At 51.2% G+C, this 12,580-nt stretch overlaps 1 protein-coding gene across 3 annotated transcripts in view; it reads right to left on the minus strand.

The window, feature by feature from the left end:
• LOC107266036 (proteoglycan 4) overlaps positions 1 to 12,580 on the minus strand; it is a 41,478-nt gene that overhangs the window by 15,939 nt on the left and 12,959 nt on the right. Inside the window, exons 1-2 of one of the 3 annotated variants that reach the window (XM_015736111.2) lie at positions 7,720 to 8,527; positions 3,244 to 3,619 (exon numbers count right to left, since the gene is read on the minus strand). In XM_015736111.2, the coding sequence (XP_015591597.1) occupies positions 3,244 to 3,489 (246 nt within the window). In that variant the 5' untranslated portion in view covers positions 3,490 to 3,619; positions 7,720 to 8,527. Of the gene's footprint in view, positions 1 to 3,243; positions 3,620 to 7,719; positions 8,528 to 12,580 lie in introns of those variants that run through there. The other 2 variants (XM_015736108.2, XM_015736109.2) reach the window with 2 other exon arrangements.

Here is a 12,580-nt window from a genome sequence, read left to right on the forward strand (position 1 = left end):
CCCCCCCCCCCCCCACCACCCAGCCCTGTCGTAAATAACGAGAATGCTCTTGCCCTGAACACGTGTCCGCGCCTAAATAACTTAAATCATGCAGGAAACTTGAGTACGTCTTCTTGAAGATCGCCTTATGGACTCAAGTTAGAGAGAAACGCGTCGGCCATAGTAGGGAAAACATGGGGAGTAGTAACGTAACGAGAGGCGAGAGCGGCCAGGGGGACGAGGGGGGCGAACCAAGAGGTGCGAGAGATGCGGAGGAAGAGAGAAAATACAAGAAAATAAAAAATTGGCTGGATGCAGCTGCATGTCTCGCGATAAAAACCGATACCAACGACTATTTGTCCAGTCAATAAGAATCTCTTCGAGCCACTTATACGCGCATTATATTATGTAAATAGGGAGTTATTTTTGTTCCCGAGACTAGACGATATAAAGCCCGGACGGCGCGGCCTCTTCTTCGTCGACGAGGTGCGTGGAGGTGCATGGAGGTGCGTGGAGGTGCGTGGAGGTGCGTGGAGGTGCGCGGAGGTGCGTGGAGGTGCGTCGAGGTGCCGAAGAGGGACAAGGGACGGTGCGCGATGCGTAGGCGCCTGGAGTACAATGGCTTCTGGAGTTAGATAGATGCATTCGTCGAGGACGCGTCGCAACATACGTACGTTCCGTGCCCTCTAATTCGCTATTCCCCTCGTGTTGCTGCGCCGCCACATGAATACCGCGGCCACGATCTCAAGTTTTTATCAATCACATATGACTAAAAAATTAAGTATTTAATTCGTTCAGCCAAATAACTCATGGATCGTCAAACGTCAGATCAAACATTATTATGTGAGCCATATGTTACATATGGCATACCGAATGCGCCAGTCTAAAATCGTCAATCGGCGTCCCGCCTCGTACTCGAGGGATTCCATCGCGGTCTTTCGTTTTAGGCCTCGCGTCGATTATCCCCCCCACCCCTCCGTTAACAGTGAGCCCAAGTTCAAAAATTTACATTTTCAAAGAGAAACGTAGATAAAAGAGAGGGAGGGAGAGAGAGAGAGAAAGACGAGTAGACACGAGAAGCCGGATAATCCGCATCTGCGATCGCAGCTGCTGGCGAGAGAGCCGAAGGGGAGGAGAATCAATTGGCGCAGGTGAAAAACGCGTTCCACGAGTGCCTCCGTACTGAATCATCGGTCGAGCATTCGAATCGTACGTGCGCCGATCGGCTGGAGGTCGCAGAATTGTCGCTCGAGGGACGAACCGAGGAGGAACTGATTGCGAGTGAAGAAAGCAGCTGCCTTCCTTTTGAATTTCATGGGAAACCAAAGAGAGGCAGCAATCGTCCATGTCGTATCTATAGTCTGTGGTTATTCGAGAATGTGTGTATTGACCTCGAGACACGCAAAGCCATCAGCCTCTTTTACTCCCTGGACACTCGAAGTAACACGAATTTTCTATAGACGCTTCTTTCCTTTACATGTAATTTCTCGTCTCGTGTCGATAATCGAGAATCAGCGGAAAACATCAGAGGGAATTAAATAAAGGGATAAACGCAACGGTCGACAATCCTCGGTCGCGTAGGGACACGCGACCACTTCGGTTCGCCTACCAAAAGTTTTGAAGCGACGGAAAAGCGTCGAAGACACAAAAGCAGGAGAAGGAACGAAGGAAGCGCTGGCTCCTCCATTGGGATTGCGAACTTTCGAGTTTTCAACGAGCCGAAGAGAGCCAGACTCTTTAATTGGTTATCTCGATTTGCGCATGGTCAGGGTCGTTCGACTGGACTGCCGACGTCACCAATCCGTCGATTATGCAGACTTTAATCCTTTTCGTTCCTTCAATGTAAAGTTGCAGCAAGTACCTCGCATGATTTCTACTGTCTGCTGCGAAGAACAACTTTGGCAAAACTCGAGAACTGCTTCTTCAACCTGACACGTGAGAAGGACAGGTGTTCGACCGAGACTGAGGACTGAGGACTGAGAGTGCACCTGCCGCGAAATCATGTGAGATTTTGCCAAAGAGCAAGCACGCTCCGAGTATAACGGCTGTGAATTAAATAAGGCAAGGAACATGAAATAAGAAAATAAGAAACGAAAGACAAACGCATCTCTCCGCTTGCTGCATCCCAAAGATCTTTCAGGCTCTAATTTCCCGAATTGATCTCCACTGCACGTCTTCCGGGGATCCCTGCCGACTGTATCTGTTGCGCGACAAGTCGAGGACTATTACTCGACTGCGAGAATATCTAGTTCCCTCGACAAACGAACTTCAGGGAGGAAGAAGTCGGAAGCTTCGGCAGCGCCAGACTGCACGAGCATGAGGAGCCAACTGGCGATGCTGCGAGAGCCAACAGCGCTACGGTATCATGTGATCGCACAATGGCCAGATCAGCAAGGCCAACAAAAAGAGCCTGAGGAACTGGTTGTGAGACAAGCAGTTACGCTTATGATTCATTCGAAAGTGGAGGCTGCGTGGTTCAGCCACTCAAGCAGATCGGCACCCGAGTAAAGATCAGAGTCTGCTTTCTCGCGAGCACAGTTAGCTGATCCTGAAATACGAGACGACTATTGGCTGCACCGCCATCCTCTGCACGGCGGACCGCGTGATCCGCCATGCTACTCTGATCAACGACACTAGACCAAATGACGTCTTCACTTCCGATTTTACTCCCGACGAGGAGCATCCAGGAAGACTGGTCGAGTCGACTGGTCGACTGGTCGACTGGTCGACCGCCGAGCGTCAATTGACTCGCGCACATACACACACGTATGAGCAGCCACTCTACGCACTACGACGGACGATATACGTCTGTCTGGTACGCATGAGTGAGAGAGTGAGTGAGTGAGAGAGAGAGAGAGAGAGAGAGAGAGAGAGAGAGAGCCAGCTTCTCCTAGGTCAGTCTCGGAATAGTACGGTTGCAGCTGTCGTAGGTACACATCGACACAAGAGCACAGTGGTGTGGGCCAGCGAGAGAGGCGTCTCTCGATTCGTTGCGTAACTCGAGATGCCTTAAATCCATTTGTCAATAGAAAGGGGACTGACCTGCAGATGGCACGTCTCGACGTACAGGCACTGCCGTACAGGGTCAAAGTACACAGGCAGATTACAAAGTCACATGAACTCTGAATATGCGTGCTGCTGGGAAATATCACTAACAGAATTGTCTTTAAAAAATGAGCGTCGATTTTAAAACCGACGTAAGAAATACCAGACAAGATGCCAACATCGATATCAAATCAATACTGCTTTTACTTGTGTACTTACCACCTTCTCCTTATCCTTCTCGCTGCTCTCATCTTTATCCTTATCCTTGTCTTCTTTATCGGCAGCAACCTCCGTGTGCGAGGAGACACCATTCGAGATCGGTTTCGAATCGGTTTCCTCGATCCTCTCGAGTTTACCATCACCAGGTGCCGCGGCGTCCCCGACGACTCCACCCTCGGTTGGCACGCCGTCCTTTTTCGGCGTCGTCGTTATGTCGACGGATCTTCTGCTTTGACGCGCACCCATCTTCTCTCTACGTCTCTGACTTCCGCCTCTTTACTATCGACTCTTTTCCTCTCGTTAATAGCACGAGGACTCGTTGACTCCTAGTCTTCCGGTTGGTTTCGACACAGCCCAGAATCACGAGGTTCCTCAACTGCAAAACAGAAAGCATAAGGTCGTCATTAAGGTGACGAGGTGATCATGAGAAAAAAGATTGTTCGTTGCCGAAAATTCGCATTCAATTCAGATAAAAGCCCGACAGGAAATGATAAAGCTACTGGCTAATCGACAACATCAACAGAAAGTGGTTTAGTCGAACCACATATCGACTCCTTAGTAAACTTTGTCATGATCACGGGCGCTCATTCCGATCTCCACGCGAGGCAACCTCTAGCTAGTCGGAGATCCCGTTGTGACGCAGCATCCCATGGTAGGAATCGCGTATTTCCTCGACGTGTAACGGAAGAACAGCCGCTCGAGGACGTATTGTTCCAGAAGGGTCCACGCGGCGCTGTCGCGTCGATGCCCCTGGTGTTCCTGAGCTGCTGTGCTGTACGTGCACCGTAGGTAAACATGCTCCCAGGAGGCCAGGAGGGAATGGATTTAAAGCCCTCGTGATGTCCTTCCCTCTGGCGGGCACGACGCGCGCTGCTGCCTGCCAACAGCTGACAGCTGAGCACATCTGCTGCTCTCTTGGTCAATGCGAAACCGAACCATGGAAACGCCCTGTGATTCCCTTTGGCGAGACTGAGTACATCGGAGGCAGCTCTGGCGAAATCCGTCGCCGAACAATCCCGCAATCCGCGGAAAGAAAACAGACAACAAAGAAATGTCCAAGAGCGGAAAACGACTTCCTGGCTCGACGAGCTGTTGGAAGGAAAGCCGAATCAGTTTCCGTGTAAGAGCTTTGCAAATGATTCGACTCTACTTGGCATATAGTACGAGAGAGAGAGAGAGAGAGAGAGAGAGAGAGAGAGAGAGAGAGAGAGACGGCTCGAAGGAGAATTCACTGGGTGAGTTCGTGTGCGACACATATTTACTCGAGCTGCGTGGTGGGAGAAAGAACCGTTCGACCGTTCGACCGTTCGACCGTTCGACAGAAACCTTCTAGAAGTGCAGGATGAATATAGTTGCAACTGTCCCTACTTTGTCTCTGGGCAACCCATGCTTCGTGAATTGCACTTTGGCTGCAGGCACGCCACTGCTTTTGCGACTCTACATTCATCGAGCAAATCAATTCTCATAAATAAATGTCATTTGTCGATTTTGGTCGAAATAGCGAAATTCTACGAGTGCGAAGGTCGCACGACATATCGCACCGAACATGCTATATTTAGAAGAGTGTCGCGCAATAAGTGATGTGGCCATGCTACATCCTTAGATAAGAAGTAGTCGATGCCCACACACGCTTTTGCGAGCTGGGAAAATTCAAAAAAATTGCCCGAGTTCTTCCTGCGAGAATATCTAATCGGCTCTTTGCAATTAAAAACGTTTTTGCATGACTGATCGGACGCGAACATTTCTTCTTCTACTGGTCCTAATGCCTTCACTTTATTCTCTATTCAGCGTTTTAATCTCACTGGGCCAATATAATACGCCGAGACACCGCATGGACGGACAACTCCCATCACGCGGACGATTATAGAACACACGTCCCGCAGGAACCTACGAGTAATTTCCCATTGACGCTCCGCGTATAAATAGAATAACGCTGAGATTCCTCCTCATCAATCCGTTCAATAGACTAATAAGCGCATTCAAGGGTCACTGCCGCTCAAAGACTCTATTGAGAATCACACGCATCCGACAACACGCACGTGCACGCGAGTGGTGCCTCCTTTGCCTCCTTTCTTCATTTTCTTCGGTCTCTTCATTTTCTTCATTCTAAAATGAAAAAACCACCGTAGAAAACACCAACGGACACATATCGGCAGCATTCTTGTCCTCCGGGGAAACTGTAAAAACGCTAGTCTAAATCTGTATACACTGCAGTTGGGACACTACTACTTAGGGATGCTGCGCAAGACCCGAGGAGTACCTTAAGGTTACCTCATACTCGCACATGAACCACCAGAGAGTGAGCCACCAGGGATGACGCCGAACACTGTCAGGTGCCAATTTTTAGGAATCCACGAAATAAGTTTGGGCCTACGAAGTGCCTCCGCTGTCCCGGCAGGCGGAAGGACATTTGCAGAATCGTCGGTTGCCAACCCCCCCACCCCCCACCCACTCTCCACCAATCCTTGGGAGTCCTCTCACTCTGCGATTCCGCCATTCTCTAACCAGCGCAGCGTTATATCCCCGTGCGGCTTGTCGCGGCGCTGGCCGACTTCACGGAATCTCTGGGTTAAAGAGTCGAAGGCAGAAGATGTGGGCAAGCTAACGACCCGCTATCAGGAGTGCTGCGGCGACTGGGGTTGCTCAAACTGGTTGCCACTCGCGGTTAATTGCGAAAAACTATAGTACTGCCTTTGCCGTTCGAGCGAGAGACAGGAGAGTCAGGAGAGTCAGGAGAGCCAGTGTCGCAGCCATCGCGCAAAGAGCGCAAATCACAAAAGGTTCGCAGGAAGGAGACAGAGGGAGAGTAGACGGAGGGAAAACAGGCTTCACCAGTGCAGGAGGCACAAGAGAAGAAGAGAGAGAGAGAGAGAGAGAGAGAGAAAAGCTGTCTGGTAACCTGTTACGCCAGGCTCGCCGAGGTGCAACGGTGAAACGAGCATTTCGACGGAATAAATGTTCTTGTCCCAGACGCCATCGACTGCCCAATCGGCGAATCTATCGCGACGGAATCGCAAACACGGATAAGCAAAAGACTGTCAGCGGGCAAAAGTCTCTACGAGTTTTCGCAACTTTGATAACTTTTATTTGTTATCGCTTCTAACTAGTTGGCTCCACCAAAGATTAAAATTGTCCTTCCTTTCTCCTTGCGTACTACTCTGTCCAAAGGAAATAGTTACCCGAGGTAACCAGGAACCATATGGTTTCCAAACAAGAGGTACCTGAGAACTCGAGTCGATCTCGAATGCGAGGCAGGTAGGCAGGCCATGCAAAATTGGCACAAAGAAAACTGGCACCCGAGCAAAGGCGTAGGACACAGGAAGATGCAGAGAGACGCAGAGCCGACTCACAGCGTAACTGTACAGAGTAAATCCGGGCTTCGAGCAGACAAAGACTCCATTTTCTCTTTCCCTCTCATTGTCAGCGCCTCTCGCTAGCTTTGACGAAACCACGAGAGTACAAAAAAAATGCCGAAGCCTCTATCCTGTCGTTCCTCCTCCTCATCTCCTCCTCCGCTACGGACTGTGATCCTCTTAGCCGGGACCTTCGATTCAAGAAAGGGAATTGAACTCTCGCTAGGAAATCGAAAGTATCTGCCTTGTCTGCCTCTTGCTTGCTTATACGTGCATACACACGCGTGCTGGCTAATATGAGCTAATTCTCTACTCGAGTGTCTCAACTCACTAGACGAAAAGAGCGAATTCGAAAGGACCGGGAATTGGGATAGGTATAGGCACACGGTGCTGCACGGCCGTCGTATTCTGAGGTGGCCTGGGGCCTGGGTGAACAACTTACGTTTAAGTGGTAGAACGAGTACCGCAAGATGGCGTAACTCGATCGCTTAGCTGGGCCCAATAATCTACAACCGTACAATCCCATTTCCAGTGTCTCTGGAACATGCCGGTATTGGCTTACACGTGATACGACAGTGCATGGGATACAGTTCACTCGTCATAAAGTAGTAGTACGCTATAGTAAAACGCAGCCTATACAGGGATTAGACTGAATATCCGATAGAAATGAAATCAGGAAAAATGTATCCAAGAAATTAATTAACGAGCAGAAGACCGGGGAGGAGACGAGCCTGCTCGAGCCGAGCTCCAGAGATTTTCGCAAATGCTCTCGTGCGCTGGCGTTATCGATCGGTGCCTATTTTCAAAATGGCGAGCAAGCTGCTCCTGGGCCATCTCGGTGTACCATTAAGATCGTATCCAACAGTGCGAAGCAGCACGATATTTAAAATATCAAGAAGTCGCCATCGCAATCAGGAGAATTTCTTTAAGTAGTCCAGCTGTCACGCGAAGAGTCTGGCAATTTCTACGACGCACAAAACGTGTATTCTTGAAAACATCAGGAGACACGAAAAGCCTGCAATATAGACAACTGGCATTCTCCAATGAAAATGCACGGACTCAAATCGAAACGAACGGATCTTCGTGTAAACGTCAAACGCAACAAATTAAAAACAATACTCACCAGCCAGGAAAAAGATTGGCGTACAGAGCACACAGCTATTTCCCTTTTCCAGCACTGAACACAGTTTGCGTATAAAGCAATACAAGGAATACGGCTTAACAAACCCAGCAGCACGTATCAAAGAACTTTTTCACGGAGAGCGCACTCACAACTCGTCCAGTTAGGTCGGTAACGCGCGAGCAACTGCCAAGCGAATAAGCGACTGAGCGAGAGAGCGCGAGGGAGGGGGGGGAACGGCAACGGCGTCTCTCCGTCTCCCTATCTTCGTGTTCGGCTGTATATGCGTGTCCGTCGATCTGTCCGGCAGCCTGCAGACTCTATCTGTCCCTCTGTCAGCAACGCATTGCTTCGTAGCCACTCTATCCTAAGTCACTTTGGCTGTCGAGTTCAAAACTATCAGCGTCCGGCAGCTAAGAAATTCAAATCCTCGGACTGCTGTGACGAGTTTAACTTCCGTTATTCGCAATATACGCTGCTACGGCGGGGCTGCGAATGGTCAGGTTGGTAGGCGTGTAATCCAGGCGCGTCAACTTCGGCAGCACATTCGAATCTCGGTGAAAAACGTCTGGCGAGAGTACAGAGCACTGGAGACCAGAGGTTGCCGGTATAGGAAAAACGGGTTCTCGATTCTTCCAGTAAATTCACTGCTATACCGATAATGACCTGAAGGCTGGCAACGCCGGTATGCCGATCGCGAGGACTTTTGCCGTTACAGCGAGCACGACGGTTAGCTCGACGCGCGCTCTTCGCCGGTCAAGGAAAGAATGAGGTCCGGGAAGAACGTAGAGCCGAGTGCGAGCAGAAGGGCGAGTCTGACAGGCTCTGTGCTTCTCGCTGCTTCACAGTGCTGGATGGCTGGACGGCTGGACGGCTGGATGGCTGGATGGCTGGACGGCTGGACGGCTGGATGGCTGGATGGCTGGATGGCTGGATGGCTGGATGGCTGGATGGCTGGACGGCTGGACGGCTGGATGGCTGGATGGCTGGACGGCTGGACGGCTGGATGGCTGGATGGCTGGACGGCTGGACGGCTGGATGGCTGGATGGCTGGACGGCTGGACGGCTGGATGGCTGGATGGCTGGACGGCTGGACGGCTGGATGGCTGGATGGCTGGACGGCTGGACGGCTGGATGGCTGGATGGCTGGACGGCTGGACGGCTGGATGGCTGGATGGCTGGACGGCTGGACGGCTGGATGGCTGGATGGCTGGACGGCTGGACGGCTGGATGGCTGGATGGCTGGACGGCTGGACGGCTGGATGGCTGGATGGCTGGACGGCTGGACGGCTGGATGGCTGGATGGCTGGACGGCTGGACGGCTGGATGGCTGGATGGCTGGACGGCTGGACGGCTGGATGGCTGGATGGCTGGACGGCTGGACGGCTGGATGGCTGGATGGCTGGACGGCTGGACGGCTGGATGGCTGGATGGCTGGATGGCTGGATGGCTGGATGGCTGGATGGCTGGATGGCTGAACTGCTCCCTGCGTGACGGTCGCGCCGACGAACGTCGGCGTCGTTGCTGCGCGGGACTCAGCACTCCCTCGGAACGTTTGAAACCTTGACGTGGAGAGTTCGGCTGGTAGCGTCAGGGCGGGGTCCCTCGCTCTAAACTAGACTCGACTCCGCTCTTCTCTAACCGTAACCCTCAGGGCACTTCTCTCCCTTCTTCACGCTTCAGCCATCCGCGCAGCACCCTTTTTATCTCTTTCCTTCTCCATTTGTTAAGGCAGATTCATCCCCGTTGCTTCCTCCGTTGCTACTACCTCAGCGATCGTTACTACTACGCCACTGCTATCACTGTTGCTCTGCTACGCGTAGGACGATACGCTTTACTGCCTTAAAAAAAAACTTCGTAATCCTTTGGATCTGACATTACTGTCTTTTTTGATTTTTTTCAATGCGAGATAGACAGTGCTGGAGCGTGTGCCTAAAATACTCAGAAACTGTCCTAAACTTGTAAATCAAGCAGAGAGGCTTTTCGACATATCGTAAAAGAAAGCAATATTCACAAAAAGAGAGAGAGGCTTCGTGGCATCCCGGTGTCGCATCGCCGTAACACAATATTATTATTTCGGTTGCGAAGAGCGATGCAACTATCTCGAATTTCATTCTAATCGCGAGATTGTAAACTACCCAGAAGGAGCGATGTTTGGCTGATACGCAACGGGTGAAATAAAACAGTCAAGCCGAATTTCTAAGAAGACCGCCGTGAGTAACGCGTCAAGTCTTGTAGAAATCCGAGTGTCTTGTGCCTACTGGAATATTGCGTGGCAGGAAGAGTGTGCGGTGTAGGTTTGAGAGAGACGGAGAGAGACGGACAGAGACATGACGGGAGCGAGAGGGAAGAGGCGTCGTGTCATTTTCCTTGAAGCTTCGAATGCTTCCAGGCACCGAGGAACGTTCGGCCCAAGTGGGATTCTATTTGCCATTGGAGAGCATCGGCAGGTAGCACATATGTATTTGCGTCGTCGATCTCAAACACTAATAAACATGTTAACTCACATCTTATACAGAACACGGGTCTTAGTGGTCCCCAAGAATTCAAGCTGATAAGCAAAAGTCGAAAATACTTTGATAGCCCGAAAAGAGACGTTAAGATATGATTTGAGCTCGATAAGAGTTTCGGCAGGCTTCTCAGAAGTGATTCAAGGATGAGGTCATTAGTTCTGATAGGAAGCGTGGAAGGCAGGAGGCAGGTATGCGCACTCGAGTTATCAATATTTAGCAGTGTCTCCGCGCGGAATGCAAAACTGCTTACGCACCGATCACCACGTGAACACAACTCAAATCGTAATCCCTCAGGAACGTGGGCACTTGTCGCACTTGTCGCACTTGTCGCACTTGTCGCACATGGTTCTACTTCGTCGATGCAGCAGAATTCGCATTCGCATTAGCACGCCTCTCCTTCCCTCCGCTCTCCTCCGCGTACGCGATCAGCCACTCGACCGCTTACTCATTCCTTACCGGAAATCCGTTATCGACAGAGGCTTATCGCGCAACAAACGACAAACGACGGATAGGCTGGGAGATGTTTTTCCTACTGGTCGTCCGATATGGGTGCAGGCATACCGGGTCGAGGACGCTTTTCTGCGGAATACTGGAACACGACCACACACGAGTACGCTCCTCGTCACCTATCAACACCTTACGTACCTACGAAGAGCGAGCGCATAGTTAAACGACTATACGACTTCCCCACTTGGCGCTTAACCTTTGTTTTGCTTTGCCATTTTTCGTTTCTTCCTGCTTCGCGGATCTGCTGCTGACCGGAAGCGGATTCCCGGCCAGTCTTTTGCGCTACAGCCATTGGAATGCTATGCGTACCCAGGCGCACAGTGCACAGAGGCGACACCTTCGAGGTAATCCTTACAAAGACTGCATGCCAGTGGACATTAACCCTTTTACGCTCAATTTTATGGAATTCGTTGGAAGATACGGTTGGGTGAGATATCATTCATAAGGATCTTATGTGTAAGTATTTTGAAGGGACGTACGAAGGTTAAAGTTGGAGCTTTATTCCCTCGAGCGTAGCCACGCGAGCAGATTGATGTAGGCGCAATCACTGACGCTGGCAAGACGTGTCTGGGCCATCGTGAGAGGCCTACCCAACAGGAGGAAGTAGCCAACCACGAAGACACGGGGAAAAAAGAAGGCAGGCATCGCAGAGACTCGAGAGCTTGGAGCTCATAATCGAGTAGGAGAGGATGCTACTGCGGAAGGGCCATTAACCTCTTCAACGATTTGACTGGCTTGATTATGTCTCTTAACTTAATTAAGTGCTGAATAACGAAGGTTGCTCTAGAATCCTCTTCTACTCGCGCGCAAGACTCCTCGTGCGCAAGGAGATGGCTGTCAGGAATTGGAGTGTCGATATGAAAATAGCACGGAGACTGAAAATGCGAGGAATAGAGTGAAAAGTGATCGTTGCCGAAGGAGCTTTAGACGGCACGATGGACGCTTCGAAACGGGCATATAGAACCGGACGCGGGTGATCCCTAGGTACGCGGCACGTCCACTACCGGAAACGGAAGCTCCACCCTAGCGGGCAGCGTTGCCCTGCGAAGTGTTCAGTCTGTGCGAACGAGCGGCCACTAGGAATTGCCCAGCACTGGGGAGGGGAGTGATCTTTCAAGATCGCCCTTGCGATCTTACGATGGAATCAAGAGAAATCGAAACTTCTCACGGGGTGACTGAACGTCACCGCGTCGTCACGTGACGCTATCGACGCGATCGACGCTATCGACGCGTCCTTCGATTCCTCCTGGGCAGGAAAGGCCCGTTGAGGTCGTTAACACGTGTATTCGGAGGAGATCGCAAAAATGCAGCCAAATCGGGCACAAGGCCATTGACATTCAGTTTCCGTGCACGCGTCATGGCAACGGCAGCGCCATTCGTTCGACTCGAGATGAGCGACCTTTCACCGAGTACTGGGCAAGACAATGTGACAACCAGGTTTACCAGAAGTGTAACGCAGTACGAAGGACCATCCGGTAGGAATAATCAGGAACACGGGGCCAGTGATGCATCGCGTAGTCCACCTTGCCCATGTCTGTACGGAGAACTGCGGGAGGAGGGGTCCTTGCTTGGAATCCCCACGTCCTTTCTAAGGACGCAAGTGCAGTCGCATAAATTCGGCAACGTCGACCCTGCCGAAATTCTACGCTCCGAGCGAGATCGGTGAGTCATTTTAATGCGGCTAAACTTCCACTTCCGAATGAGACTCATGAGGCGTACGGATCCCTCGCATCCGTCGGAACTGAGGCCGACTGGCGCCCAAAATAATATTCGTAGATAGTCGCGCGTTGCGCAGCAAACACACGCAGTGGCCACCCTATAGTCGCACGAAAACGCCACAGCCC

The sequence above is a fragment of the Cephus cinctus genome, unplaced genomic scaffold, assembly GCF_000341935.2.
Source record: "Cephus cinctus unplaced genomic scaffold, Ccin1 Ccin1_scaffold0280, whole genome shotgun sequence".
NCBI classification, from domain to species: domain Eukaryota; kingdom Metazoa; phylum Arthropoda; class Insecta; order Hymenoptera; family Cephidae; genus Cephus; species Cephus cinctus.